The sequence below is a fragment of the Herpailurus yagouaroundi genome, unplaced genomic scaffold (assembly GCF_014898765.1).
Source record: "Herpailurus yagouaroundi ecotype Mexico unplaced genomic scaffold, PumYag 77, whole genome shotgun sequence".
NCBI classification, from domain to species: Eukaryota; Metazoa; Chordata; class Mammalia; order Carnivora; family Felidae; genus Herpailurus; species Herpailurus yagouaroundi.
The window spans coordinates 86,282,154-86,307,990 of NW_024412388.1; the positions used below are offsets into that span (position 1 = coordinate 86,282,154).

At 37.5% G+C, this 25,837-nt stretch overlaps 1 protein-coding gene across 1 annotated transcript in view; it reads right to left on the minus strand.

Moving 5' to 3' along the window:
* Positions 1–206: 206 nt before the first annotated feature.
* Positions 207–25,837, minus strand: part of DBT (dihydrolipoamide branched chain transacylase E2) — a 52,788-nt gene continuing 27,157 nt past the window's right edge. Inside the window, exons 5-11 of the mRNA XM_040471095.1 lie at positions 17,915–18,036; positions 12,682–12,898; positions 11,878–12,044; positions 7,879–7,956; positions 6,452–6,643; positions 6,229–6,300; positions 207–1,909 (exon numbers count right to left, since the gene is read on the minus strand). Of these exons, the coding sequence (XP_040327029.1) occupies positions 1,742–1,909; positions 6,229–6,300; positions 6,452–6,643; positions 7,879–7,956; positions 11,878–12,044; positions 12,682–12,898; positions 17,915–18,036 (1,016 nt within the window). The 3' untranslated portion in view covers positions 207–1,741. The remainder of the gene's footprint in view (positions 1,910–6,228; positions 6,301–6,451; positions 6,644–7,878; positions 7,957–11,877; positions 12,045–12,681; positions 12,899–17,914; positions 18,037–25,837) is intronic.

Below are 25,837 nucleotides of genomic sequence, written 5' to 3' on the forward strand. Positions count from 1 at the left end.
CTGTTTTTCTCCCCAGTTAGACATGTAATGATATTTTACTTTTTAGAATTATTTAATACCTGCCTCCTCTATTTGACTGTAAACTAATGAAGGCAGGGACCATGAGGACAGGCATTCTATGCCCAGTGCTTAGCACCATGCTGAGTATACAGTAGATGTTTAATATCAAATGTCTAACAAACACACACAGAATATTATGCAGCCACTTAAAAGTATGATAATGTAGAATTGTTTATTGACATGTCAAGTTACTTGTGATATAATGTTAAATTAAAAAATCAAATTATAAAATAGTAGATAAAGCATGATCTCATTTTTATAAAAAGAATAGCTATGTATACAGATACCTTGATCAAAATGTTAATAGTGGTATGATCATGGATTATTTTATTTTCGACTCTTTGTACTACCTAAATTTAAAAAATAATAACATTCATTTGATCCATTATTTTCTAATCTACAGGTCATTTTCATTTTGAAAAAAATCAAGCAGATTTAAAACAACTTTTTTTCTCACAAAATTTCACTTGAACATATAGTAATCAATTAGAAAACATTAGAAGCAAACTGGATTTCTGAATGCAAATCAAAACATTGGATTATATTCACCTTGATGCTATTTCTGATTAAAGTGGGCCTCTTACAAAATGATCATTATGATACTTTCATTTCTGTATGAGATTCATTATTTTAATGTCCATAATTACTCATTAGACTCTTCTCTCTCTTGTTATGCACATTCCATCTTAGGATATGGAGAATGGAATACATCTTAATTTCTTATTCTATTCTATGTTTTAGCTGAAGACAAGAAAGATAAAAAATAGTTAAAAGGCAATGGACTTCTAAATGTAAGACAATGTCAGCGGCTGCTACATTTAAATCACTTCTCTTACATGAGGCAAGTTTGCAGAGGTGGTTTTTTTCCTAACAACACACCAAAAAGTTACCAATTCTAAAAGAATATTCATTTTAAGCAAACACTTTTGATAGCCTTACTGGTTATAAAACTATAACTGGGATTTTTTTTTTTTTTTTTTTTTTTTTTAAATAAGCTCTATGCCCAAGGTGGGGCTTGAACTCATGACCTCAAGATCAGGAGTCACATGCTTTTCCGACTGAGCCAGCCAAGCACCCCTATAATTGGGCATTTTTAAGATTAGCTTATAATTTTCTCTTTTAGAAGATACTAGTTTATATAAACAAGACATTTACAGATAATCTCTACAAAGCAACATAACCGTGGATATCTTAAAAGTTTAAGTATAATTGCACTTTTTTATACAACAGTTAGCATTATTGTGGGGAAATGAAAGATACTTTTGTGTGTAAATTCCATTTCCCAACTAAGTGTAATTGAAAAGTTTCATTAAGGGGCAATCTAAAATTAAAAGAGGAAAAGAAAAAAAAATAGGGTAAATACCAGATATTGCAATCTGTCTTTTAGTAACGTTAATTTCGTTGTTCTTCCTAGTTTCAGTCCATGGACACAAAGACCTCAGCACCATAGTAAGAAGTCACACTATGACCTACAAAATGTGACAGCCCCGGGAGAACTATTATACCGTTATTCATTTTCTGTAAAATGTCTAACAGAACAGAGATAAATATTGTGCCTGGGAACCTGAATCACACAATACAAATCATTTATAATACAAATTGTGACGAAGAACGTGTGCTGTGCAGCAAGGCTCTACATGTTCTTTGGACGCTGAAAAAGTTCAATGACGCCTTATACTCTTCACTTCAGATCTAGGAGCATAAAAGCTGGGTTCTCTAAGTAGGATTTCCACAAATTAGAGAAGCGTGACATTGTAGCACCATCGATAATTCTGTGATCAGCTGACCAGCTCACGTTCATTATCTGTGCCTTAAACACTTCTCCTTTCTCGTTAAATCGGGGAAGGACCTAGAAATAAGGCAAAGAACAGAGTCAAACTTCACTTGCTCCAAGTACAAGCTTTAGCAACAGCAATGGTGAAAGATTAGGAAACCCCCCTTCCTGTGACAGAAAAGAAAGGGGCATCCCAACGACTTGAAAATTTTTCCCATCTCTGTACCTGCCTCAAGCTTTTCAGTTTCTCCAAGGCACTTCCTGTCTCCTGTATAATTTCCTTATATACAGTAAATCTCTTCTCAGATTTCAATTTGTTTTTAACAGTTATTTATTGAGCAGCTACTATGTGCCAGGTACTCTTCTTGACTCTGGGGCTAAACTAGTGAACAAAACAAATAACAATCCTTGCCTTCCTGGAGCTAACATTGTATGGAGAAAGAGAGAAAACTAAGATAAATAAGCAAAATATATAGCATGTTAGAGAAAAGTACAAAGGAAAAAATAAAGCCATGTGGAAAGGGGAGAGAGTGTAGGCAGTGGCTAGATGTAGGCAGCATTTTTTGTTTGACAGGGTGGGCAGGGAAAGCCTCACCATCGTTTCCTTACTGAAGGCAGCGAGGAAACAAGCCAGATGTATCTTCAAAGAGAGACAGAGGGGAAACATGACTTTGGAGTGTTTGAGGAACAGCAAAGTAGGCAGGGTGGCTGCAGTGGAGGGGCAGGGGTGAGAGGTGGGAGATGAGGTCATGGATGGAGCAGAAAGAAAGTGGGGCACACTGTCAAGGGCAATGCTTTTCAATCTGTTTTTGGTAAATGACTTATTGTTATTAAAAAATTTTTTTTAATACAGGGGCGCCTGGGTGGCTCAGTTAGTTGGGTGTCTAACTTTGGCTCAGGTCATGATTTTGTGGTTCATGGGTTCTAGCCCTGCATCGGGCTCTGTGCTGACAGCTCAGAGCCTGGAGCCTGCTTCGGATTCTGTGTCTCCCTCTTTCTCTGCCCTTCCCCGACTCATACTCTCTGTCTCTCTCTCAAAAATAAATAAATAAAATAAAATAAAATAAAATAAAATAAAATTTCTAATCCATTGCAAGCTATTTTTAAAAAATATATTAAAAGTAAATTACTAAAAGAAAAATTTAAAAGATATATAAAACGCAAGCCCTAACTTCTTGTATTAGATTCAATGCACCAAAAATCACCTGTCAAACTGCTGTGAAAGCATCTAAGCCCTACTCTCCCTTTCTGTACTGGTGTCCTCACAGTCTGGATACAACATTCATGGCCTCACATGGGTACCTGATCACACTGCGTAGCACCAGTGGAAGGCCATATAGGCCACTGCAGCTACTTTGGCTCTGACCTAAGTGAGGTGAGAAGTTATTGGAGGTTTCTGGGCAGAATGGTCATTTACTGAAAGGGGAAAACTTCAGGAGGAGTAAGTTTGAGGGTGGGAGGTGGTGAGGAAAGGAACAGGAAATTCAAGATGCCTAATTAGATATCCAACCAGGATATATGAATTTCCAGATCAAAGGAGAGATATAAACTTGAGTGTCATCAGTATATAAATGGCGCTTAAAGCCATAAGATGGGATCAGATAAAGAAAACGGCCAGAAGGGGGCCCAGGAATACCCCACAGCTTAAAGAGAGAATCAAAATCTTCCTTGGGAGATAAGGAAGTTTCAGCAAAGGAGCCTCAGAGGGAATCAGCAGTAGACAGAAGGAAAGCCACAATAGCAAGGTATTCTGCAAAGTCACAGTGAAAGAGGTTTTCCAAGGAAGTGGGATGGCTCAATTGACTCAGGTGCAGCCAATAGGTTAGGGAAGACAAGGACAGAGAACTGAGTTATGTGGGGGTTTTCGTAACTTAGACTTTTTGGCAACAAGACGTTCAAAATTTATAGTGAAAACAGAAAATGACAAAGGAGAGATGACACTATGAAAGAAAGGGATTGGAGACACACTATTTGTTCCCACCCAACAAATATTAGAAGACTTATACTCCAAGAACTATTCTTCATAGCTTTATGAAATCATGGGTAACAATGATTTGGTAAAAACACACCTATTGAACAGATATCTGCACACCAATGTTCATAGCCGCACTATTCACAATAGCCAAAAAAAGAAAACAACTCAAATACTCATTAGAGATGAACAGATAAACAAAAAGTGATGTACACAAGCAGAGTTTGTTGGGCCAAGGAAAAACTTCAGGAGATGGATGGTGGTGATGGTTGTAAACACATGAATGTACCTAATGCCACTGAACTGTACACATCAAAATGGTAAACTTATGTTTTGTAGATTTTACCATAATTATACACACACACACACACACACACACACACACACACACACACAATCCAGAAGAAAATACATCTTATCTTTAAGGAAAAAGAAAAACAAAACTTTCTCAGATAGGTATGATGGCTTGGAAACTGTAGGAAGTCAGAATTCTGTGAGATTCAAATGCTGGGTGGAGAATGGGTGACAGGGAAATTATATTCAGAGACACTCCTGATTTGTAAAGAACAGAGTCTCACTATGTGTTTCTGGATCTCTCTCCCTATCTCCTCTCTATGCTAGAAGGGAGAGTAGATGCTAGGAAAAAGGAGTAACGTAGTAGCTGAGGTATTATCTGTAAGAAAGCAAATCAAAGGCTGAATGAGGGACACCCGGGAGGCTCAGTAGGTTAAGCGTTCGACTCTTGATTTTGGCTCAGGTCAGGATCTCACAGTTTGTAGGATCCAGCCCCATGTCAGGCTCTGTGCTGGCAGGATGGAGCCTGCTTCGGATTCTCTCTCTCGCTCTCTCTCTCTCTCTCTCTTTCTTTGCCCCTCCTCTGCTCATGTGCTCTCTTGTTCTTTCTCTCAAAATAAATAAGTGAATGTTAAAAAAAAGTTTTAAAATATTGGAAGTGCAATTACAGAGGCTTTATATTCTGTTTTTGGAAGAGAATGCTTAACACTGAAAAATTATTGATCTGATGAGGGCAAGGTTCATATTTATGTTGCTTGGAACTCTAGTTACATGTTGTCTTTGCTTCAAAGCCTTCAATTCAGATAAGTAACATTTTGTTGTATTAAAAGACTCTATGGAGGGGTGCTTGGGTGGCTCAGTTGGTTACATGTCCAAATCTTGGTTTCAGCTCAGGTTCATCATCTCACAGTTCATGAGATCGAGCCCCACATTGGGCTCCGCACTGACAGTGCAGAATCTGCTTGGGATTCTCTCTCTACCCTTATCTCTCTCTCTCTCTCTCTCTCTTTCTCTCTCACACACACACACACACACACTCTCTCTCTCTCTCTCTCTCTCTCAAAATAAACAAACATTAAAAAAAAAAGGCTGAATGAAAGTATCTGTGGAGGCTTGGATGCCAACACAAAAGTAATAAACTCATGAAAGACAAGTCCCAGAGATACTCAGTATGGAAGCATCATAAACATAAAGAAAAAAGATTCTTCTGAAAGCATGAAGACCAAAATCATAGTCAATGTGGTGATGACATTTAATAATGGTGGTACTGATATGGAATCCAGGGGCTTACTTCTTTTAACTCTAGTGGTTCTCAACACTGAGTTAATAGGGATGCCCAAGCCCTATCTGCTACACCCCACAATTGTGATTCAGTTGGTATAGGGTGAGCTTGGGCATTTTTTCCCCAAGGTCCCCACACAGCCAAGGTTAAGAATCATTGCAACCCTTATTCTAGGTCAGTGTCTCCTAAAACATGGCCACAGGTCACTCAAGTTGGAACCACCTGGGTTCTTATTTAAAATGTTAAGTTCTGGAAGCTCGGTCCCCAAGGCTAAGAATACTGCAATTTTTTTTTTTTTTTGAAGTTTATTTATTTTGGGAGAGAGAGAGAGAGAGAGAGAGAGAGGGAGAGAGAATCCTGAGCCAAAACCAAGAGCCAAGACGCTTAACCGAGTCACCCAGGTGCCCCAAGAATACTGCATTTTTAACTAGTACTCTCAACGATTCTTGAACAGAGCGAAGTTTGAGAAAAATTCTCTAAATGGTGTCTCACTGTGCTATAAATAATAATTTGTACTGGCCTACTATTATCTTTGGTATTCGGAAATAAAAATTTTTGATAGAAGTAGATTGGCTAGATTTGTGGTTATCCATAATGACTCACATCAGTGCCTGGCATAAACCACAATGGTTGATCCATACAGAACAATCCAGATCACCACCATGTTATACACAGAGGCAGACACTAGAATTGCAGGCCTACCTCTTAGGAAGAAATAACTGGCCTACTGAGCCAAATGTTATACTCAAATCTACAAAGCAAGGGAAAAACCGCTGAAATGTCACTCTGTTGTGTTTACTCTCCCAATTTGCTAAGACTCTTTTGCCAGTTAGTTGATAAACATACCTTGATGGATCCGAGAGCCCCAATTGCTACTTCGGGTGGCAGTATCACTGGTTTGGCATAGGTCCCACCAATCTGAAAAAAAAAAAAAGAAAAGTAAAAAGGAAAAGTAGAAAAAGTAAGCTTTTGGGGAATAAATGGCAAATGCAATATTGTATTTTTCATTGAATATGTGATCAGAAACCTTAAGTTATGGTTTATAAATTTGAACATTCCTATTACTCACTGATCCGATGTTGGAAAGGGTAAATGTTCCTCCTGTAAGGTCAGTGGTACTGAGCTGACCTGCAGAGCCCAATTTCTGAAGGCGGTTCAACTCAGTGGCGATCTCAAATATAGAGCAGATCTGAACGTTTTTCACATTAGGGACAATCAACCCCTGCTCAGTATCCATTGCTATCCCAATGTTGTGAGAAGCCTAAAAAAAAATTATAGAGTAAGCCTTTTCATAAGTTAACAGAAAAGAAAAGAACAACCTTCACTATCTTATAAAAACAACTGCCAAAAACTGTTTCTACCAGATTGGTGATGATTTAAATAATTTTTAAAGGATTTTAAAAGGATTTTTTTGCAAAAGATACATTTTTATTGGTAATAATATAGGGCAACAGGCTATTTCTATACATTACTAGTGGATATATAAGCTGGGGGGTATATAAGATTTTCTCGGGAATATTTATCAATATGTACCAACATTTATAAAACTTTGTGTTTAGGAGATAAATATAGAAGTATATAGAGATACACAGGGATATTGAGTTCAGACTAAGTCTGAGAAACTGCAAACAATCAAAATGTTTATCAATAATAAGCCACTGGTTAAACAAATAACAAAATTATGTTTATTGACATGTAATGATGTCCATTATATATTAAATGAGAAAGCAATAAGTTTAAAACCTTTAAGTTAAAAACACAATATGTATAAATACGTATGATTTTTTTTAAGTATGTGAAAATAAAATCCTGGAAGGATGCACGTCTCCACACAAACAGTAAGTTATTTTAGGGTCATAGGATTGAAGGTAAAGATGGTTACCTTCTTGTCTGAATATTTTTTGCAACAAGTATATACTTAATCAGGAAATTGTATTAAACATATGTATGAATCATATTGTATGGGAACATTTTAAATCCGACCAGCTAAAATATCTAAGCTCACTTTCTAATAAGAAGTATAAATAAAGATCAGCATCCCAAAAAGTGTTCTCAGTTTCAATAAATCTTCAGTCCAAACAGAAGAGTTCACTCAAGTGGAATCCATACTTTCATTACTTTTCCTATTTCTGGTTAAATTATTCTGGTTTTAAAAACTGCAGGAACTCCATTTTGAGAGAGGTTATTCCTTTGAGGGGAGGATATGCACAATGGTTAACATAATCCATTGCTTGACAGCCATTCATTTCTATTATTTTAAGCGATCAACCAAAGGGGCTTAAAAATGGTACTCCATATATCTGAACAGTATCATTATTAACAAATAAAATCATTAACAACAGTAATAAATTATACTTCGGTTTAATATTTTATCTCCTACCTTTAATTCTAGTCTAAAAAAACCCCGCTGTTTGAGGTACAAAAGATTTTCTAACCTACAAGTTCATCTGCACTATTTTCTGTATTTGCAAGAACTTGCCAGAACACATAGCCAACCTTGTATGTTATGTTCTGGCAGTTTTCATCCACAGAAGCATTAAGGATAGGAAACTGTAGTAGTCCCAGGGAAGCAGCCTGTTTAACAGAAAGAGAATGCAACATTAGTACTTTTAACTCAGGAAACTGGAAGCAGTAAGAGGTGTGAGGGAGAGAGGGAGCTTCATTTAATGATGCTTAATTACGCTGAGCTTAATTTCAAGTCTATATGTACCTAGGTATATTACTCCCCATGTTACCTCCAAGCAGGCGCGCAACTAGGTCACCCTAATCACTTAAGAATAAAAGATAACATTGTCAAGCAGCTGTAAACATCAAGATTTTCAAAATGACTATACAGATCAACCAAAATACCATAGAAAATATCTAAATTCTATGTGGTTTCCTCACTTGCACATAGAATCTTACATGAGAAGTAAACTTGTAGTTCAAAACACTGAATTAAAACACAAGAAGGTAGTAAGCTGTTTCCCTGTGGAGAAAGAACAAGTGATAAGCATTTCCAAGGGCACCAACCATGCTCGTGTTCCAATAGGTGTCTTTGGCCTAGTGAAGGGCAGAGCTGGTGTGAACATTTACTTTAGAGTTCACCTTCCCAAACTCTCCCTCCTCTGCCTTCTTCTCCCTTAACCTTTTTTCCTTTTTTTCCTCTTCTTACTTTGTAACGTTCCTCTTCTGTCCATATTCAAGTTTTCCTAACTGTCCGCTAAATGTTTTCTGTATCTGTTTCTCTGCCCATCCAGGATCTAATCAAAGTTCACACATTGCATTTGGTTGGCATGCCGTGTATTCAATTTTAAAAATAGGAAAATAAAAAATGCTTAAAACTGTCCTTAAAATCCAGCCCTCTTTATCTAGTCCAATTAAGAGTCCTTTATATGTACTGTGTTAAGTGTTACTTTTGCCTGTAGGTCAGTAGTCATGTCAGGAAAAAAAAAAAAATCATTTCCTTGGGGCGCCTGGGTGGCTCAGTCGGTTGAGTGTCCGACTTCGGCTCAGGTCATGATCTCATGGCTCGTGAGTTCAAGCCCCGCATTGGGCTCTGTGCTGACCGCTCAGAGCCTGGAGCCTGCTTCGGATTCTGTGTCTCCCTCTCTCTCTGCCCCTCCCCCACTCATGCTCTGTCTCTATCAAAAATAAGTAAACATTCAAAAAAAAATTTTTTTAAATCATTTCCTTGAACTAGAGAGTTAAAGCAGGTTTTACTAAGCATTTGATTTGACAACTGTAACTTTAATCTGCTCTATATAAAAATCCATAACTAAGGTTAAAGTGTTACACATAAAAACACTATTTTGAATGTAATCCAAATTTTGTAAAAGAAAAACCAAAGTGTGTGTTCACAGATACGAGGTCATTTTTTCCTTCTACAATAGATTGTAGTATTTTCCAAATGTTCTCTAATTTACATAGGCAGAAAAAAATGTTGTTTGAAAACAAATAAAGCACACTAAATTTTATTTTCAAAATAAAGATATTTCATTCAGATTGGAACAATGAAGAAAAATAATAAAAGAAGTTCAATATATTAAAAAGTTGGTCTCTGCTTGCTTCAAAACAGACATCACCAGTGTCACTCACATTATTTTTAACTCTCTATTTTCCAGCTCTTTCCCTCGGCCTACAAATCTGTTCCAGTTTTTCTAGGAGGGGAGAGGGCAGATGGAATCTTTCTTCACCCCAAACAAGCACTATAATTGCCCTCTGTGCCTATGCTCTATCTGCTTTTTACCAGATATTTTTAGTGTTTTCCTCAATTTCTGTTCATTTACCAACTAACTGGAATCAAGCTTCTACCTCAACAATACTTTATTCAATCAGTTCTGGGTAAGGCTACTCATGACCTCTTCATTACTACTCCAATAGCCTGTTCCCATCCTAACTTTTTTTTTTTAAGGGCTTTATATTTATTTATTTTTTAAGTAATCTCCACAATTAACATGGGGCTTGAATTCATGACCCCAATATTAAGAGTCACATGCTCTACTGACTGAGGCAGCCAGGTGTTGCCCATCCCAACTTCCTTCTTGTCTCTTGGTATGAGAAGCTGAAGAAATGGCCTCGATGGTTCAAGCCCCTCTTGTATCCATGCCCTCTGGTACTGCTCTGAGATCAGTCATGTGACTTGCTTTGGCCAATGAAATAAGAACAAACTTGATGCAGCAAAGCTTAGAAACGTGCTTGACGTTTCTGCTTCCTCTCTTCATCCCTGACAGTACTATGAGACCACGTGCAGGCTAGCATGCTGAGGGGAAAAGAAACATGTGAGGGGAGAAATGAGTTATTTCTGCCAAGGCCATCCCACACCAGCCCACCCCTAGCCAACCTACTAGCTGTCTGTAGACAAAGAAATAAATCTACCAAGATCAGCAGACTGGTTCTGTGGACTCATGAGAAGTAATAAATGGATGTTATTTCAAAGTACTAAATTTGGGGGTGATCTGTTGATACACTGACTTCTAGGAGACTCTTTCCTGGTTGTCATAGCACTGACTCCACTCACTTTCTTCCACCGTCTCTGCCAACTCAACTTGTATCTACCCCTTAAATGCTGATGTAAAATCTGTAGCCTTCTTTTCTTCTCATTTGCACAAAATTTGGGTGATTTCATCCATCTGATTCAATTACTGTGTCTCTAAAAATGACTCTATAGCTAAAATATAACCCAGATGTCTCATTTATAGACGTCTATTACATTGCATGTTTATAGAGCATTCGCTTAGTTGTTTAGGGTAGTTGCTAAAACAATGGAGATTAACAGTTTCTGCCCCAAGAAGCTCAGCATCCAGTGAAGAGAAAACAGAGCAAACATGTGCAATACACTGAGATACACTGCAATGAGAAACAAGAGTATTTAACTCAAACTGTGACAGCTACAAAAGGCTTCTGGAGGAGGGTATTCCTGAACAAAATTTGGCATTTAGGATGTGCAGGCATTTGATCAAGGAGGAGGGGGCATTTCACGTGAAGTCTTAAGTCCAGCAGCCATGCAGGCTTAATCTGATTAGAACAGGAGTGACTGAGAGATAAGGCTGGAGAGGTAGGCAGTAGAGACTGCAATAATATTTGTATGCCAAACGAAGGAGTTTAGAAACTAACCTGAAAACAATGAAGGAGGCCACTGAAAAGAACTGGGGAATACTACAGTAATTTCATTTATGGAAGGTCAGTCTTGGTACAGTATGGAGAAAGGGCTAGAGGGAAGCCAGCCACACTAGAATTAGAGATACCAGTATGCATTTTTGAGTAAAACAGACCAGAACCCAAAACTTGGCTTCTCCACTTATAAGTTCCATATATCCTTGACAGGCTTCTCAATTTCTCTGAACCCTAATTTCCTTAACTAGAAAGTGAATATGGCCATATTTACACGTCAGGGGTATTCTGAGAATTAGGAGAGATAATGTATATAGCATGCTTAGTACATAGTCTGCCACATGGTACCTGCTTCATAAATGGTTGTTAATGTGAGCTAGACGTTGAGCTGCTTAAGGTCAGCTGACTGTCTTGGTTTTGTTTTGTTGTTGCTGTTTGTTTTGTTTTTGTTTTTGTTTTTTTGTTGTTTTGTTTTGCTTTGTTTTTGACTGTCTTGTTTTATAATGGTCCTAAGGCCTAGAAACAATTTCCAGGACGTTCAATATAAGTTTGTTGAGTAAATGAAAACGAACACATGTCAGTGATATGCAAGAATGATACCAAGTCTCATTTTTGTCCAAATCAGGATTTTGCTGGAGTGATCTTTTCAGAATTAAAGGCTTTACTTAACTGGCAAGACAATCCTTTAGCTAGCTCAAAGAGATGAGTTGATAAATTATGACATAAATTTCAATTTTATAAATTCCTATGAAACAAAGAAATAGTGCACTTGTACATTTTTCTAACCATATGATATGGTGAAAAGTAATATTTTTATCTAAATCCATGGTTAACACATTGTATATCTGCAAAACAAAATTTTAATGGCCTATTCAAGCCCTGTTTGAAATGAATGAATCTCACCTTTAAGAAAAAGGGCAAAAAGGACAGTTTAATTCCACGGGCAAAAGCAATGGGTTTTAATTCTTCTCGTAACTTAACCAGTTCAGTAAGGTCAACCTCATCACAATACCCAAAGTGAGGTATCTTCAGGGCTATAGACATGGTCTTGACCATTGCTTTATGAAAGCCTGGAAAACATTAAATACATATATTTTTTTGAATTCTTAAATCCTTTAAACCTTTTTACTAAAACTGAAGGTTCTCTAATGTCTTTTACTTTTCCAACTAAACTTTTCCTCTTGAGGCTACCATCTTTATTACGTGATTTGAAAGACACTAATTCCAATGCTGAAGCACTGATTACAGCATAGCACCCAAGGTCAAGTGTAATAACATTAGGAAGTAACTGCCTTCAATGCTGTGGTATATAGAAAAATATAAAAAGATGCAAGCCATGTATTTACCTAATGGATTTCTTGCAAAGCCACGCTTCTGGAAGTTAATTATCCTAAGAGTTTATAAATAACAAATCAGAGCTAGTTATTTGGAAGGTAACTAAAACTTATAACATCTTAAGTCTTCAAAAAGAGCAATTATCAGTATACATGTGTATAGTCCAAGAAACCTGCTAACCTATTACTCTTCAGAAATTAACAGAAATACACTGAATCTTTTCTGGAAAAACTATGTTATTTCACCGCTAAAAAAGGGGGAATTTGAACTTTCCCCTCAGTAAGAATTGAAAACACCATACTATACAGAACGATCTAGTGAAGTAAATGTCCCCAGATAACTTGTCCTAGTGCCTTACATTACTGTTATTACCTTTTATGGGTTCTGTTTTGTCTTTGCCTGTGAATACTGGAGGCTTTGATATTGGTACGGGAATAGTTCTGTCTTTTGGTTTGGGTGGAGGTGGCACGATTTCAGCTTTTGGTGAAGGAGGTAATATAGCTCCAGTCTGCTTTTCCAAATAGTTGAGAATATCTTCTTTAAGTATTCTGCCATCTTTTCCTGAGCCAACAACTTCACTCAGCTTAATCTAAAAAAATGACACATTTTAATGCTAAAAATAATACTATCTAAAAATAAATATGTCCATCATTTAAATCTCTAAATGGAATTTAACCAATTGAAAAAAAAAAAAGGCTTTCTGCCCAATAAATTAGTATAAGGAAAGAACATTTTTATAATCTTCATAGAATGCTAACAAACAATAGCTGCCCTTCATATGTAATCATTTGTTACTTTTTAAAATTCATTTGTTACTTTTTTTTAAGTTTATTTTTTAAGAGAGAGAAAGAGAACATGCTGTCTCACGTGAGCAGGGATGGGGCAGCGAGAGAGGGAGACAAAGGAACCAAAGCAGGCTCCTCACCGCAGCAGAGAGCCTGATTTGGGGCTTGAACTCAGGAACTGCGAGATCATGACCTGAGCCGAAGTTGGACACTTAACTGACTGAGCCAACCAGGCGCCCCACATTTGTTACTTTTGTATATACTGTTCATTTGCCAATGTTGTAACAATGCAGTATCTGCATTGCAGATAATCTGCACTGCACTGCATATAATCCATAGCTATGAAAACTTACATTTTTAAAGTCAACTATTTTTAAACTTCTTGCAGTTCTTACTAGATTTTTTTCTTTTTTGGAGACTATATAAGAAGAACTCAAAGTTTAAAGAGTTAAACACTGTAACAAATGTCAACCCATGTTTCTGACCTTAGAGAGCAAGATGGACTCACTCATGTCAAGCAGTGACTTAAGCAGCCAAAGGTATTGCAGCTAACAGCAGGCCGCATCACCCAAACCAGCGTAGTACTAAGGACTGATACCAGTAAGGTCGTGAGAATCTGGAAGAACCAGGAACTGATTCGAATCACCAGAGGCCTGTCAAAGCCAAAGACTAAACTCCTTTAAAAAGGGAAGACTTCTGTAGCAAACAGACTCTCCAGATGCTGAGCCTTCCACATGTGACTGCATTAAAAAGGCAGTTACCACCAAAAGTTCACCTGACTGATCTCTGAACAGAAGACATCTGATCCTCTACTTCCTGAACATAATAAGCAGCATGTGCCAAGAGGTGACCCAGGCCACAGCGAGTCCTCACCTCAACTCTCAAATGCATACCACTGACTTCGAGTTTGGTTTGTTAACCTCTTAACCCTTATTGTATCTTGTTTGTTGTGTTGTATTGTGACATGTATGAAGCCCAGTTAAATGCTTTATGATTGAATAAAGCTGACATTGTGGAAAGACACTCATGTACATGCCTTTATGGCATGTTTAAAGCAACCTGGCTATCAGTACTACTAATAGTTAAAATAATCATCATACAAAAGCTCTTAGTTTTTTCTGATAGTTGTTTAAGAAAGATAAGTACAAAACATTGAAATTAGGGGTACCTGGGTGGCTCAGTTGGTTAAGCATCCGACTTCCGCTCAGTCATGATCTCCAGGTTTGTGAGTTTGAGCCCTGCATAGGGCTCTGTACTGATAGCTCAGAGCCTGGAGTTGGCTTCCGATTCTGGGTCTTCCTCTCTTTCTGCCCCTCCCTCACTCATGTTCTGTCTCTGTCTGTCTGTCTCTCTCTCTCTCTCTCTCCCAAAAATAAACATTGAAAAAATTGAAATTAATTTTATTGAGGCATATTTGGAATGTTGAGTTTCTCAGCCCAAGTTAAATGGCACATATGTTTTATTATTGCTTCCTATAGAATAGTAAATGACATCATTCCACTTTCCACTAGACACTCATTGTGAGATGGTGATTTATGACAGTATATTTTTGGTCTTCCTCCCCAGATCTGGCACGGAGCTCCTAAAATCCTTGAAATGACCAGTGATAAAAAAGTGTCTTTTATTATGTTAATGCACCTTTGTAAAGCCCTTAGGGAACCTAAAGATGGAGGCTGGTTGCCAGGGGAACCAACTGTGTGATTAGACATTTGTAACTTTTCAGTACCCCTACCCCAGGGCAGGAGGTTGAATCAGTTGCTAACAGGCAATGATTTAATCAGTAGGGGTTATGTAATGAAGCTTCTAAAACACCCCAAAATGCTTGGAGGCATTTAGAGAGCCTCCAAGTTGAACACTGGAGATTTGGGGAGATGGGCACACCTGGAGAGGGCATGGAACCTGTCCACCTCTTTCCACATATACCTCTATGTCCCTCCATCTGGCTGTTCCTGAGTTGTATTCTTTTATAATAAATCAGTAATCTGGTGAGTAAATGAGTTTCCTACGTTGTACGAGCTGCTCTAGGAAATTAATCAAACCCAAACAGGGGATTGTGTGGACCTCTCATCTGTAGCCAGTAGGCCAAAAGTATAGCTAATAACCTGGGCTTGCGATTGGCATGCTAAATTGGAGGGTAGGTCAATGGAACCTTGTCTCTGTAGGTAGTGGGTCAGAAGCATTGGTGATAACCTGGCTAGAGAGCATAGGAAGTGTTGTGGGGGAAGGGTGGGCAGTCTTGTAGGATGGAATCATTAATCTGTCAATTCTGGCACTGTCTGTGGGCAGACAGTGTCAGAACTGAGCTGAACTGTAGGATACCCAGTTTTGTCCAGAGAATTGCTTGTTGTTGTTGTGGGGACCACGCCCACTCCCGATCTACACATTGGAACTGTATCCAGGAACCAAAAAGGTTCATGATTTTTTTTTTTTATTAAAAAAATTTTTTTTAATGTTTTTATTTATTATTTTTGAGACAGAGAGAGACACAGCATGAGCAGGGGAGGGACAGAGAGAGAGAGGGACACTAAATCCAAAGCAGGCTCCAGGCTCTGAGCTGTCAGCACAGAGCCCAACGCGGGGCTCAAACTCATGGAGTGTGAGATCATGAACTGAGCCGACGTCAGACGCTTAACCGACTGAGCCACCCAGGCGCCCCCATGATTCTTTCTGAAAACACTGTGATCTGGCTTTATTTAATCCCCTTTGTGTTTGGTTACAGAGATAAAATATTCTTGTTAAATTTAATTCTATTTAAATAGACACATAAGCTTAGATGATGGCCTCATACTTAGTGTGTATTAATTAATTTCTCAGGGTTAAGTCCTGCTTCATTCGTATTAGTGCTTCTCTAAGGATGACTTCAGAAGAGTAAGACTTTATAGTGTCAAACATTTAGTTTATAACAAAGAATTTTGAGAATTTAAGCAAATAATTTTAGGTAATTTCAAACAACTGTAAATGCCATTGGTTTTTAATTTGATTCACAATTTATAATTTAATAATTAAAAAAATTTTTTTTTCAACGTTTATTTATTTTTGGGACAGAGAGAGACAGAGCATGAACGGGCGAGGGGCAGAGAGAGAGGGAGACACAGAATCGGAAACAGGCTCCAGGCTCTGAGCCATCAGCCCAGAGCCCGACGCGGGGCTCGAACTCACGGACCGCGAGATCGTGACCTGGCTGAAGTCGGACGCTTAACCGACTGCGCCACCCAGGCGCCCCTATAATTTAATAATTTAAATTATAATTCATAATTTAAATTCAATTAATAAATACATAAACTGTGAAAAAAGAAAAGGTGATTTATAACAAATCCAGTGATTTCCAGTAATTATACAAATCTCTAGTTATTATATGCATCTTTAAGAAATGGCATAGGAAAACAAAATCATGCATTGTTATAGGTAGTTTTTCTATATAATTAAGAAAAAACATTAGTAAAAGAGTTTATAACTTTCAAAGCAATACACAAGATTTCATCTGATGCCCATAATAGTGTAGTGTTTCATACTATTATTTCTATTTTCTATTATGCTAAATAGTCTTCATATTTGAACACATTGAATCACTGCATAAATTTTCATTAAGTGTTTATAACATAATTTACCCAAGCATATTCCTCATTTTGAACCATATGTGCCTTCTCACTTTGGGCTATATAAAACACTTGGAAGAATATATCCTAGATTGTTTCCTTGGGACAGTTTCCCAATGTTAGGATAATTGTCTAAAGGGATATGAACATTTTAATGACTCATTACATATTTCTAAAATGTAAGCTTCTTTTTTTTTTCCCACTGTGACTTAACTACTTCTCTCAAAAACAGACAAAAATCCTGCATTGTGGGGTACAGTGGAAAGAACCCAAGTTTGAAAAAAGACAAATTCCCAGTTCAGCTACTTACTTGATTTTAGGCAATTTAATCAACTTCTCTGCCTTTTGTCATCTGCAAAATGGGGATAATCAAAACCACCCTGCAGGATGGCTGTGAGGATTAGAGAGAACATGTACATGGTGTCTGACTCATAAATGCTCAAATAACAAAGGCAATAATTGTTGAGGCAGTATGTAATGATCAAGGGCACTGGTTCTGCAGTCACAGAATCTCACTTAGGATCCTGGCCCCACCACGGTGTTAGTTGTGTGATCTTGGACCTGTTACTTGACTCTCTCCAAGTCTCTAAATAGCCCCCATAATTTACAGCATTGTTGTAAAGATCAATGAGATAACATGTACACACTTATTGCAGTACCTGGGGGCCACCTAGCCCTAAAGGGAAAGCACCAATGACTGGATGATAAGAAGGAATACAAAAGGCTGGTCTGCTAGCCTCAACTCAGTACAGTTCTTTGGTGTTCTCCAACTCCTTTAAATCAGATCCTTGAGACCACATCGTTGCCTGGCCCATTTCCCTTTTCTTCCCTTCTCTATCTTGCTTCCCTCATTCCCAGAAAAGGTATTCTCTCCCTCAGTCACTCCATTACATGCACCCAAAACCCTGTCTCAAGCTGGCTTCTAGGGTGCCTGATCTAAAACGCTAGTATTTATAAGTGTTCAAAAAATGGTAGCCCTGACTATTAGGCTCTAAGGAAGAATAATAAAATCCCATTGCCCAATTAATATAAGTAAGAAGTTTGCAATTTCTTCTCATTTCTTATTGGTGCTTTTATGCAACAATCACTTCTCAGTAACACACATTTTCATTTTCCTTTAATCTCAAGTTGAGTCATCTCCTCATGGGAGAGCTGGCTACTTTTTCATAGACACAAATGTGTATCTTCTGTGTAATCTCGCACTTAAATACGAAGGAAACTTACATTGTTTTCCATTGCTAGGCGGCGAACTGCAGGGGTGGCCAGTGTCTTCTGGCCCTTTATCTCTTGGTGTGTGTGTTCATCATGGGACACAGCAGGAGTTTCAACAACATCTTCTTCTGAATCTGGTAATGAGGTAAAATGGTACTCTTTAGTTGAAAATGTTAAAAAAATAAAAATAAGCTTAGTGGCTTATAATACACAAATGAATTCAACTTAAAATTTATAGTCAGAAGCATACTAGTCAGGCTACTTCAAAATGGGAAAACACAACTACATATTGGGAAACAATTGGGGGAGAGCAGAGGGGCATACTGGCACCTGGTAGTTTAATGATTATTACCTGGTGTTTACTTCATTTCTGTAAAAATCATGCAGCAGCTACAAGTTAAAAAATGAAAGCTTCTTCAATAAGTTTTAAACATTTTGTATTTTAAACACTTTCCTAATAAATTTCTCATATTTACAAATAGCATAAAATAAGAGTCAAATGTAAGACAAATTACATGAAAGAATCATGTAAAATCTGTGACAATCTTAAAATGCTTTCCCCAAATAATAAAGTATTTATAATTTTTCTCTGCTTTGAATACAGCTTAAGGAATGCTGTGGAAGATTTTATTTTCATGGCTAATGCTAATTTGGTTGGACCATTCTCTAAATCTAGAATATCTATAGAAGAAAAAGTACCCCAGACTATTAGCATGTATTTTCCAGGCTATTAGCATGTATTTTTGCAACCCAAAATAAAAAAGCGTTTGAGAGCATTTCACTGGCAGAGTCTGATGCTTGGAAATCAATGCTGCATAGCAGAAGTCTCTGTGGGAATGAGTGCATTAGACACTAAGCCTCTGAAAGCAGGCAGCTGAATTTGCTTTGACATTCGATTCAAAGCCAGTAACAATTCTCCACTGCTCCACCTATGGAAACAGTCTCTTCATTCTTCCTCACTGGTCTATGAATTGGCCCAGTGGAGCTCTCACATTTTCCCAGAAGGAGACAAAGGGAAAACAAAACAACTTGTGTTGCGCACGAAGGGTAGCAGAATATGCCACCCCAAATATGCCACTTTGGTATAGTGATTATTTTGAGCTGCAAGCACTTGAAAAACAGCAAATGCAGGCAGAGACATTCTCTGAACTCTCATACACCTAAAGGTGGATCTTCCAGAAGCAACTCCACTGTCATAAATCCCCTCCCTAGGAGTTTCATCCACCAGGGAAGATTGATTCTTATAAAAGAGGAGAGTAGAAGTCAGCAAACTTTGTCCCAAACTGTCATACCTCCCATCTATTCTCTAAGGACCCATTCAACTTCCATGAAAACTACTTACTCTCCCCTAAGAGGACTTTTCCCATTTCCCCTTTCCCTATAGAAATGCTATTTAAGCCTGAACTCTAAAGCTACCTCTTTGAGTCACTCATCTTTCCCTGGGTGTCTCCCATGTATAGATGAGTATGTACACATGTTAATAAACTTCTCTTTCTCTCTTGTTAATCTGTCTTTTATTACAAGAGTCTCAGCTAAGAACTCAGAAGGTTAGTAGGTGAATTATTTTTCCTCTCCCACAAGCACCTATTATAGGTAAAATACTGCACTACATATACAATATCATAACTTAATCTTTACTCCAACTGTATAAGATAGGTGTTAGTATCCCATTTTATAGATTTAAAAAAATTGATACTTCAAAGATGAAGGATTGGCCCAAGTTCACACAGCTAATAAAACTGAAGAGCTGGGATTCATTCCTAGGGTTGACTCACCCTGTGCTGTTTCCATTAGTTCATGGCACTAGTGAATTTTCTTTGTAGTCAAAGAAGCTAGAATACAACTCCTATTGTTCAAGGCATAATTTTGTTGTAATTTGAGAAACCTGTAGTATTGTCCACATCTGTTAAAGTTACTGGAGAAACTAGTAAGAAAGAAGGAGCATTAGGAACTAAGGTGCAAAGGGAAACCAAGGGAATTCAAATGTAGGAATTCCAAATCTAACCTGATTTAATGTGTATTTTTGCTGAAAATATGAGAAATATATAAAAGCCCAAATATATACAAAAGCTACAGGTTTCCAAAAGATCACTGAATTTATTGCCACTCACCTTTCTGGAAAACATTCTGATATATGACAAAGTAGGACTGCCTTTTAGAATAATTTGAGTACAAATATGAGTAATAAAACACTGGTGAGAAGTCATTCATATTATATATTATTTGAAGCAGTCCTATAATTGTTGGAAGAAAGCTCTCTTCAGCACTAAATTACCACCTATGTAGTACTTTAGATCATTTTCTAAGTGTGTATACAAACATTTTCTCCTGTGATGATCACAACACTGTTACAGGAATGCAGGGCAGATTTCTTACTTTTATCAATGTACAAACAGATTCTAAGGAGGATGGAGTTAAGGCTAACCTAAAATGTCATAACTCTCCCCAAGGGATGTGATTTTCATGGTTCTAACACTATACTCTGATATGTGGGATTTTATTCTTTTAGTAGTGGATTTAGGAATACAGAGTTTTAAAAGACTTAATTACATTTTTTAAAGAGCAACAAAAGAACTCTGGTAAATAAGCACTTTTTGTCATGAAAACTGTCAATTTAGTGTTGCTGATATTCCTCATGTGAAGCAAATTTATAATAGAACTATTATTTCAGATTAACTAAATAAAACATTTGAATTAGTAAAAATATTAAAACTGAAGGGTGCCTGGGTGGCTCAGTTGGTTAAGTGTCTAACTTTGGCTCAGGTCATGATCTCACGATTGTGAGTTCGAACCCCGCATCGGGTTCTGTGCTGACAGCTCAGAGCCTGGAGCCTGCTTCGGATTCTGTGTCTCCCTCTCTCTCTGCCCGTCTCCCACTCATGCTCTTGCTCTCAAAAATAAATAAACATTTTTTTTTAATTTAAGAAAATATTAAAACTGAAATTGCCACATTCTTAGGTATTTTAAGAAATATTTCTAAAAATGACAGTAAGTAGTCAATTCACATAATTGGGGAAATTTTTCTGGAGAAAACGTTTTGAAGCACTAGAGCACTCAGGGTGTTTGAAACAATGTGTTTTCATAAAATGTTTTAAGCTTTGGTCTCTGCAAAACTGCTTAGGAAGACCTTTTTTTGTAGAACAACTGTCAACTTTAGTTTAGTTCCTATATAAATCATCATGAATTGAGAATTGATGACACTCCAATCAATGATATCTCACTGCATTTTCTTTCTCACTTCAAATTACTGAAATAGCTAATACAATCAACTCAGTCTATAACTGGCTGAATAAAACTAAGTCCTACCTACCATTCGTTGTGCACTTAGTATGCTCGGGCATTATACCATGCAACTTATGCCACTGGGTGTAATTTAATTAAATGACATGTAATTTAATTAAATGACATCTTTAACTCAGAACATTGTATTAATTCTGGCAAACATTTTAATATTATAAACTCTGTGGGACACCTTAACTGATATTGTTATAGCAGAACTTCACAAACATGAGTATCAACAGTGTTAGGAATTCATTCCCAATGTTCGAGATGCAGAATGGAGCTGATACCCAGAGGCTCTGAATAGAATTTTCAGTGGAACAAAGTGGTTAGCAACATGGGCTTTAGAATTAAACAAAGCTGGGGTCAAATTGTAGTTCTATCAGTTACTGGCTATGTCACCAGAGGCAAGATATTAAATCTCTGTGTGTCTCAGTGTTGCACATGTCAAATGCAGATAAAAATCTACATAATTTAATCTATATGATTATATGAAATAATGTGTATATAGCATTAGCAAAGAGAAAGCATTCAATCAATGATAGGTGGTGATGTTAAAGGATAAATGCAGGGGCACCTGGGTGGCGCAGTCGGTTAAGCGTCCGACTTCAGCCAGGTCACGATCTCGCGGTCCGTGAGTTCGAGCCCCGCGTCAGGCTCTGGGCTGATAGCTCAGAGCCTGGAGCCTGTTTCCGATTCTGTGTCTCCCTCTCTCTCTGCCCCTCCCCCATTCATGCTCTGTCTCTCTCTGTCCCAAAAATAAATAAACGTTGAAAAAAAAAAAGGATAAATGCAATATAATCAAGAATAATATTAGTTTTATAAAGAATTCTGCTACAGTTTATGTTCCTTCCTCTCTTTCCTTAATATTTCCCCATGGTGGCAAGACTCCACAATTAGGATTACTTAGGTATAGTGACCTCTCAGTTATCTGGTGGTCAAACATTCTGGCAATTTAATCCTGCACATAGCTTCAGGATCAGAATACCTAAAACAGCTGCCATGTGGCCTCAGCATTAAAACCATGCCCTTGCCTCAGAAAATAGGAATTTAGACTCTCAACCAGATCCTACTTTCTCTTCGTAGTAAACACTTCTTAACAAACTTAGTTACCCGTGTTCCTGGAAATTTAGGAAGGAGAGTGTTGGCCTGGCACAATGATAATGCTAAGAAGTAGGTTGAAAAATAAAAAACCAGAAGCAGAATTATGTTGTTTCCAGAATAATAAATGTTCATTAACATGTTTTTGCATAATGAAAAAAGATTTTAGGCTATACTCAATACCCTCACTTTAAGAAGGAGTAAAATATATAAAGTTTAAAAGAAAATCAGGGTGCCCGGGTAGCTCAGTCAGTTAAGCACCTCTTTTTAAAATTGTTTTTTAATGTTTATTTATTTTTGAGATAGAGAGAGAGAGAGAGAGACAGAGCATGAATAGGAGAGGAGCAGAGAGATAGGGAGACAGAATCAGAAGCAGGCTCCAAGCTGTCAGCACAGAGCCTGACGCAGGGCTCGAACTCACAAGCTGCGAGATCATGACATGAGCCAAAGTCGGATGCTTAACCCACTGAGCCACCCAGGTGCCCCAGCACCTGGCTCTTGATTTCAGCTCAGGGTCATGATCTCATGGTTTGTGAGACTGAGCCACGTGGTGGGCTCCATGCTGACAGCAGACAGCCCAATGCATAGCTTGAACCCACGAACTGCGAGATCATGACCTCAGCTGAAGTGGGATGCTTAAAGGACTGAGACACCCAGGCGCCCCCAGTAAGCTCTTTTCAAGTAGAGGTCTGTCTACGGTCAAAGCACTCATAGATGGGACTTGGACATCACAAGTAGAGTTTCCCTCATCAAAATTACCTTGATGCTCCAGCCTTGGAAAGGAGACAACACCACCATGTTACAAAAGGTGGTGCCAGAGAATATCATTTAAACAAGCATTAGAAGACAGGATTAATCTCCAATACTACTATTAAGATGTCTAGTTTTGGGGCGCCTGGGTGGCTCAGTTGGTTAAACATTGACTTCGGCCTAGGTCATGATCTCGCCATTCCTGAGTTTGAGCCCCGCATTGGGCTCTGTGCTGACAGCTCAGAGCCTGGAGCCTGCTTTGGATTCTGTATCTCCCTCTCTCTCTGCCCCTCCCCTGATCATGCTCTGTCTCTTTCTCTCAAAAATAAACATTAAAAAAAATAAAAAAAAAAGATGTCTAGTTTTGATCATATACTCTTAATGGTTCTATGTTATAATTATTTTCCACCTGTAAAATGGAAATAATATATTTTATACTTCTAAAAGACTTTTTGTTTGGTAATTTTCTATTTATAGTATAACTGGTTTTACTAGCACTAAAACAAAAAAACAATATAAATTCAATATTATTACAAATTCTTAAGAAAAGGTTCACAGAATATTTAGAAACTGTTCCATTTCTAAAATTAAAGAGAGGGATATATAAATGTTTCGTAAATTGAATCTACTGTTCCATAGGCTTGCTTATATATAGGTTATGCTTTACAGTTTATTCTTATAGTAAAAAAATACAATAAAACATAAATGTAAAAGCAAAATGAAACTACAGTGCGAGATAACTGTTCAGAATACACTCTGGCAAACAAACCAGAATAGCTAGCAAATGATCAGTTCTCTATGAGAAATACTATCAGATACTTTTCACTCTGAACATAACCAACACAGTCTCATTTTTTTACAGACATACAATAAACTGCACAAACATAAAATATAAAATTTGATAAACTGTGAAGTATGTATATACACATAAGCCATCACCACAATCAAGATAAGGAACATGTCCACCAGCTCCAAAAGATTCCTTATACCAAGGAAAACACTAATCAGTTTTCTGTCATTATAGATTAGTTTGCATTTTCTAAAATTTTACGCACATAGATTCTACAGCATGTTTTCTTTTTGGTTTGGCTTCTTTTGCTCAGCATAATTTCTTTGAGAATCATTCATGCTGTACAGATTAATTTTTGTGAAACAATTCTCTAGAAAAAAAAACCCGTATTCTGAAAAAGTTCTATAATTTTGTAATTTGCTATATATCAAGATTTATAAGTTGAATGTCATTTGAAACGCCAAAATAAACTCTAAAAATAAAACCGAACAATAAAAAAACCCATAAATCTCAGGGTGCTGAGATAGCTCGGTCAGTTGAGTGTGTGCCTCTTGATTTCGGCTCAGGTCGTGCTCGTGGGATTGAGCCTCGCGTCAGGCTCTGTGCTCAGTGTGGATCCTGCTTAAGATTCTCTCTCTCTTTCCCTGTGCCCCTCCCCTCAGCTCATGTGTGCACTCGCTGTCTCTAAAAATTAAAAAAAAATTTTTTTTAATTTAAAAAATCCACAAATCTCAATTGTTTACTTGTTCATATAAATAATTCTTTTTTTTTTTTTTGGATGGTCTAGATTGGTATCTAAATCTGGTTTAAAGCGCCTGTCAGGGTGTTCTAATTTAATGACATCCATAATAGTGTTCAGCACTTTGCTTGCCTCAGTTTGTGCCAAGACTGCTGCTCCCTAGTGGTCTAGTGGTTAGGATTCAGTGCTTTCAGTTTGTGCCTCTTTCCTTTCTAGGTCCTAACTAAATTAAAAAAAAAAAAAAAAAAAAAAAAAGTCATTGATCCACCATAATAATTTTGTGTTTCAGGTAATTTTAAAAGGTGAATTCTTTTTTGGTTTTAATATTCTTAAATCATGCCTTTCAATAGAAGTTTGGCAATCAAGATAAAAGGAAACACCCCTACTACCTACTTTATGGTCTCTTGTCCATGCCACATTAAAAGGAACAAGAGCCCTGAAGAAATAGATTAATTCCAGATCTGGGGCAGGGAATGTATAAGGTGACTTTCAGATCATCTTCCTGTGTCAAAAGCAAGGAAGCTTTTGAAAATTAATGGGGTCATGTTAAAAGAACACCCAGGAGCGACCTTGAAAGGGTCACTCCTACTAACAATTTGAGCATTAAAAAGAATGATTATAATAGATTAAACACAGCAAATCAACTGAATAGACACAAAGAGAAAGTTGGAAATTTAATATCACTATTTGAAGGGGCTATCAAAGCAACTCCTTGGCAAGGGAAAAGGATGAACCATTTATTCTGTTTTTCCAGCAGGAACTGTATTTCAGGGTAACTAATAGGCCCAGCTGATGAGGGTGAAGTGCCCCTTTACAGAATAATGCCAGCTAATAATGTAAAGATACTGACAGAATAAAAAAAAAAAAAATCATCATTCCACAACCACTAAAGCAGTTGTTGATTTAGGCCAGGATTCTCAAATGATTATAGTGCCAAAGTGACACCACCTGGGTAACTTTCAGGCTGCAAAGGATAAAATGTAACTGTACAATGACGGGGCAAGGGAATCATTATCCCAATTCACTGTTTACACTGAGCGTCACTACAGCAGGTAATCTAAATGTTATGGTGCCCTGATGTGAAGCAATATGAAGTACACAGTATCACCCATGATATATTCTAGCCAAATATTTAACTTGAACCTAGCCTTTGAAACTTGCTTTCTGTTTACAGGAACTTACCATGGTAAGAACAAGTCAAACACCGTCATGGAAAAGCAACAAGACACAAAGTGTGACGTTCGGCAAAACAAATGGCACAGTCCCTTCCACGAGT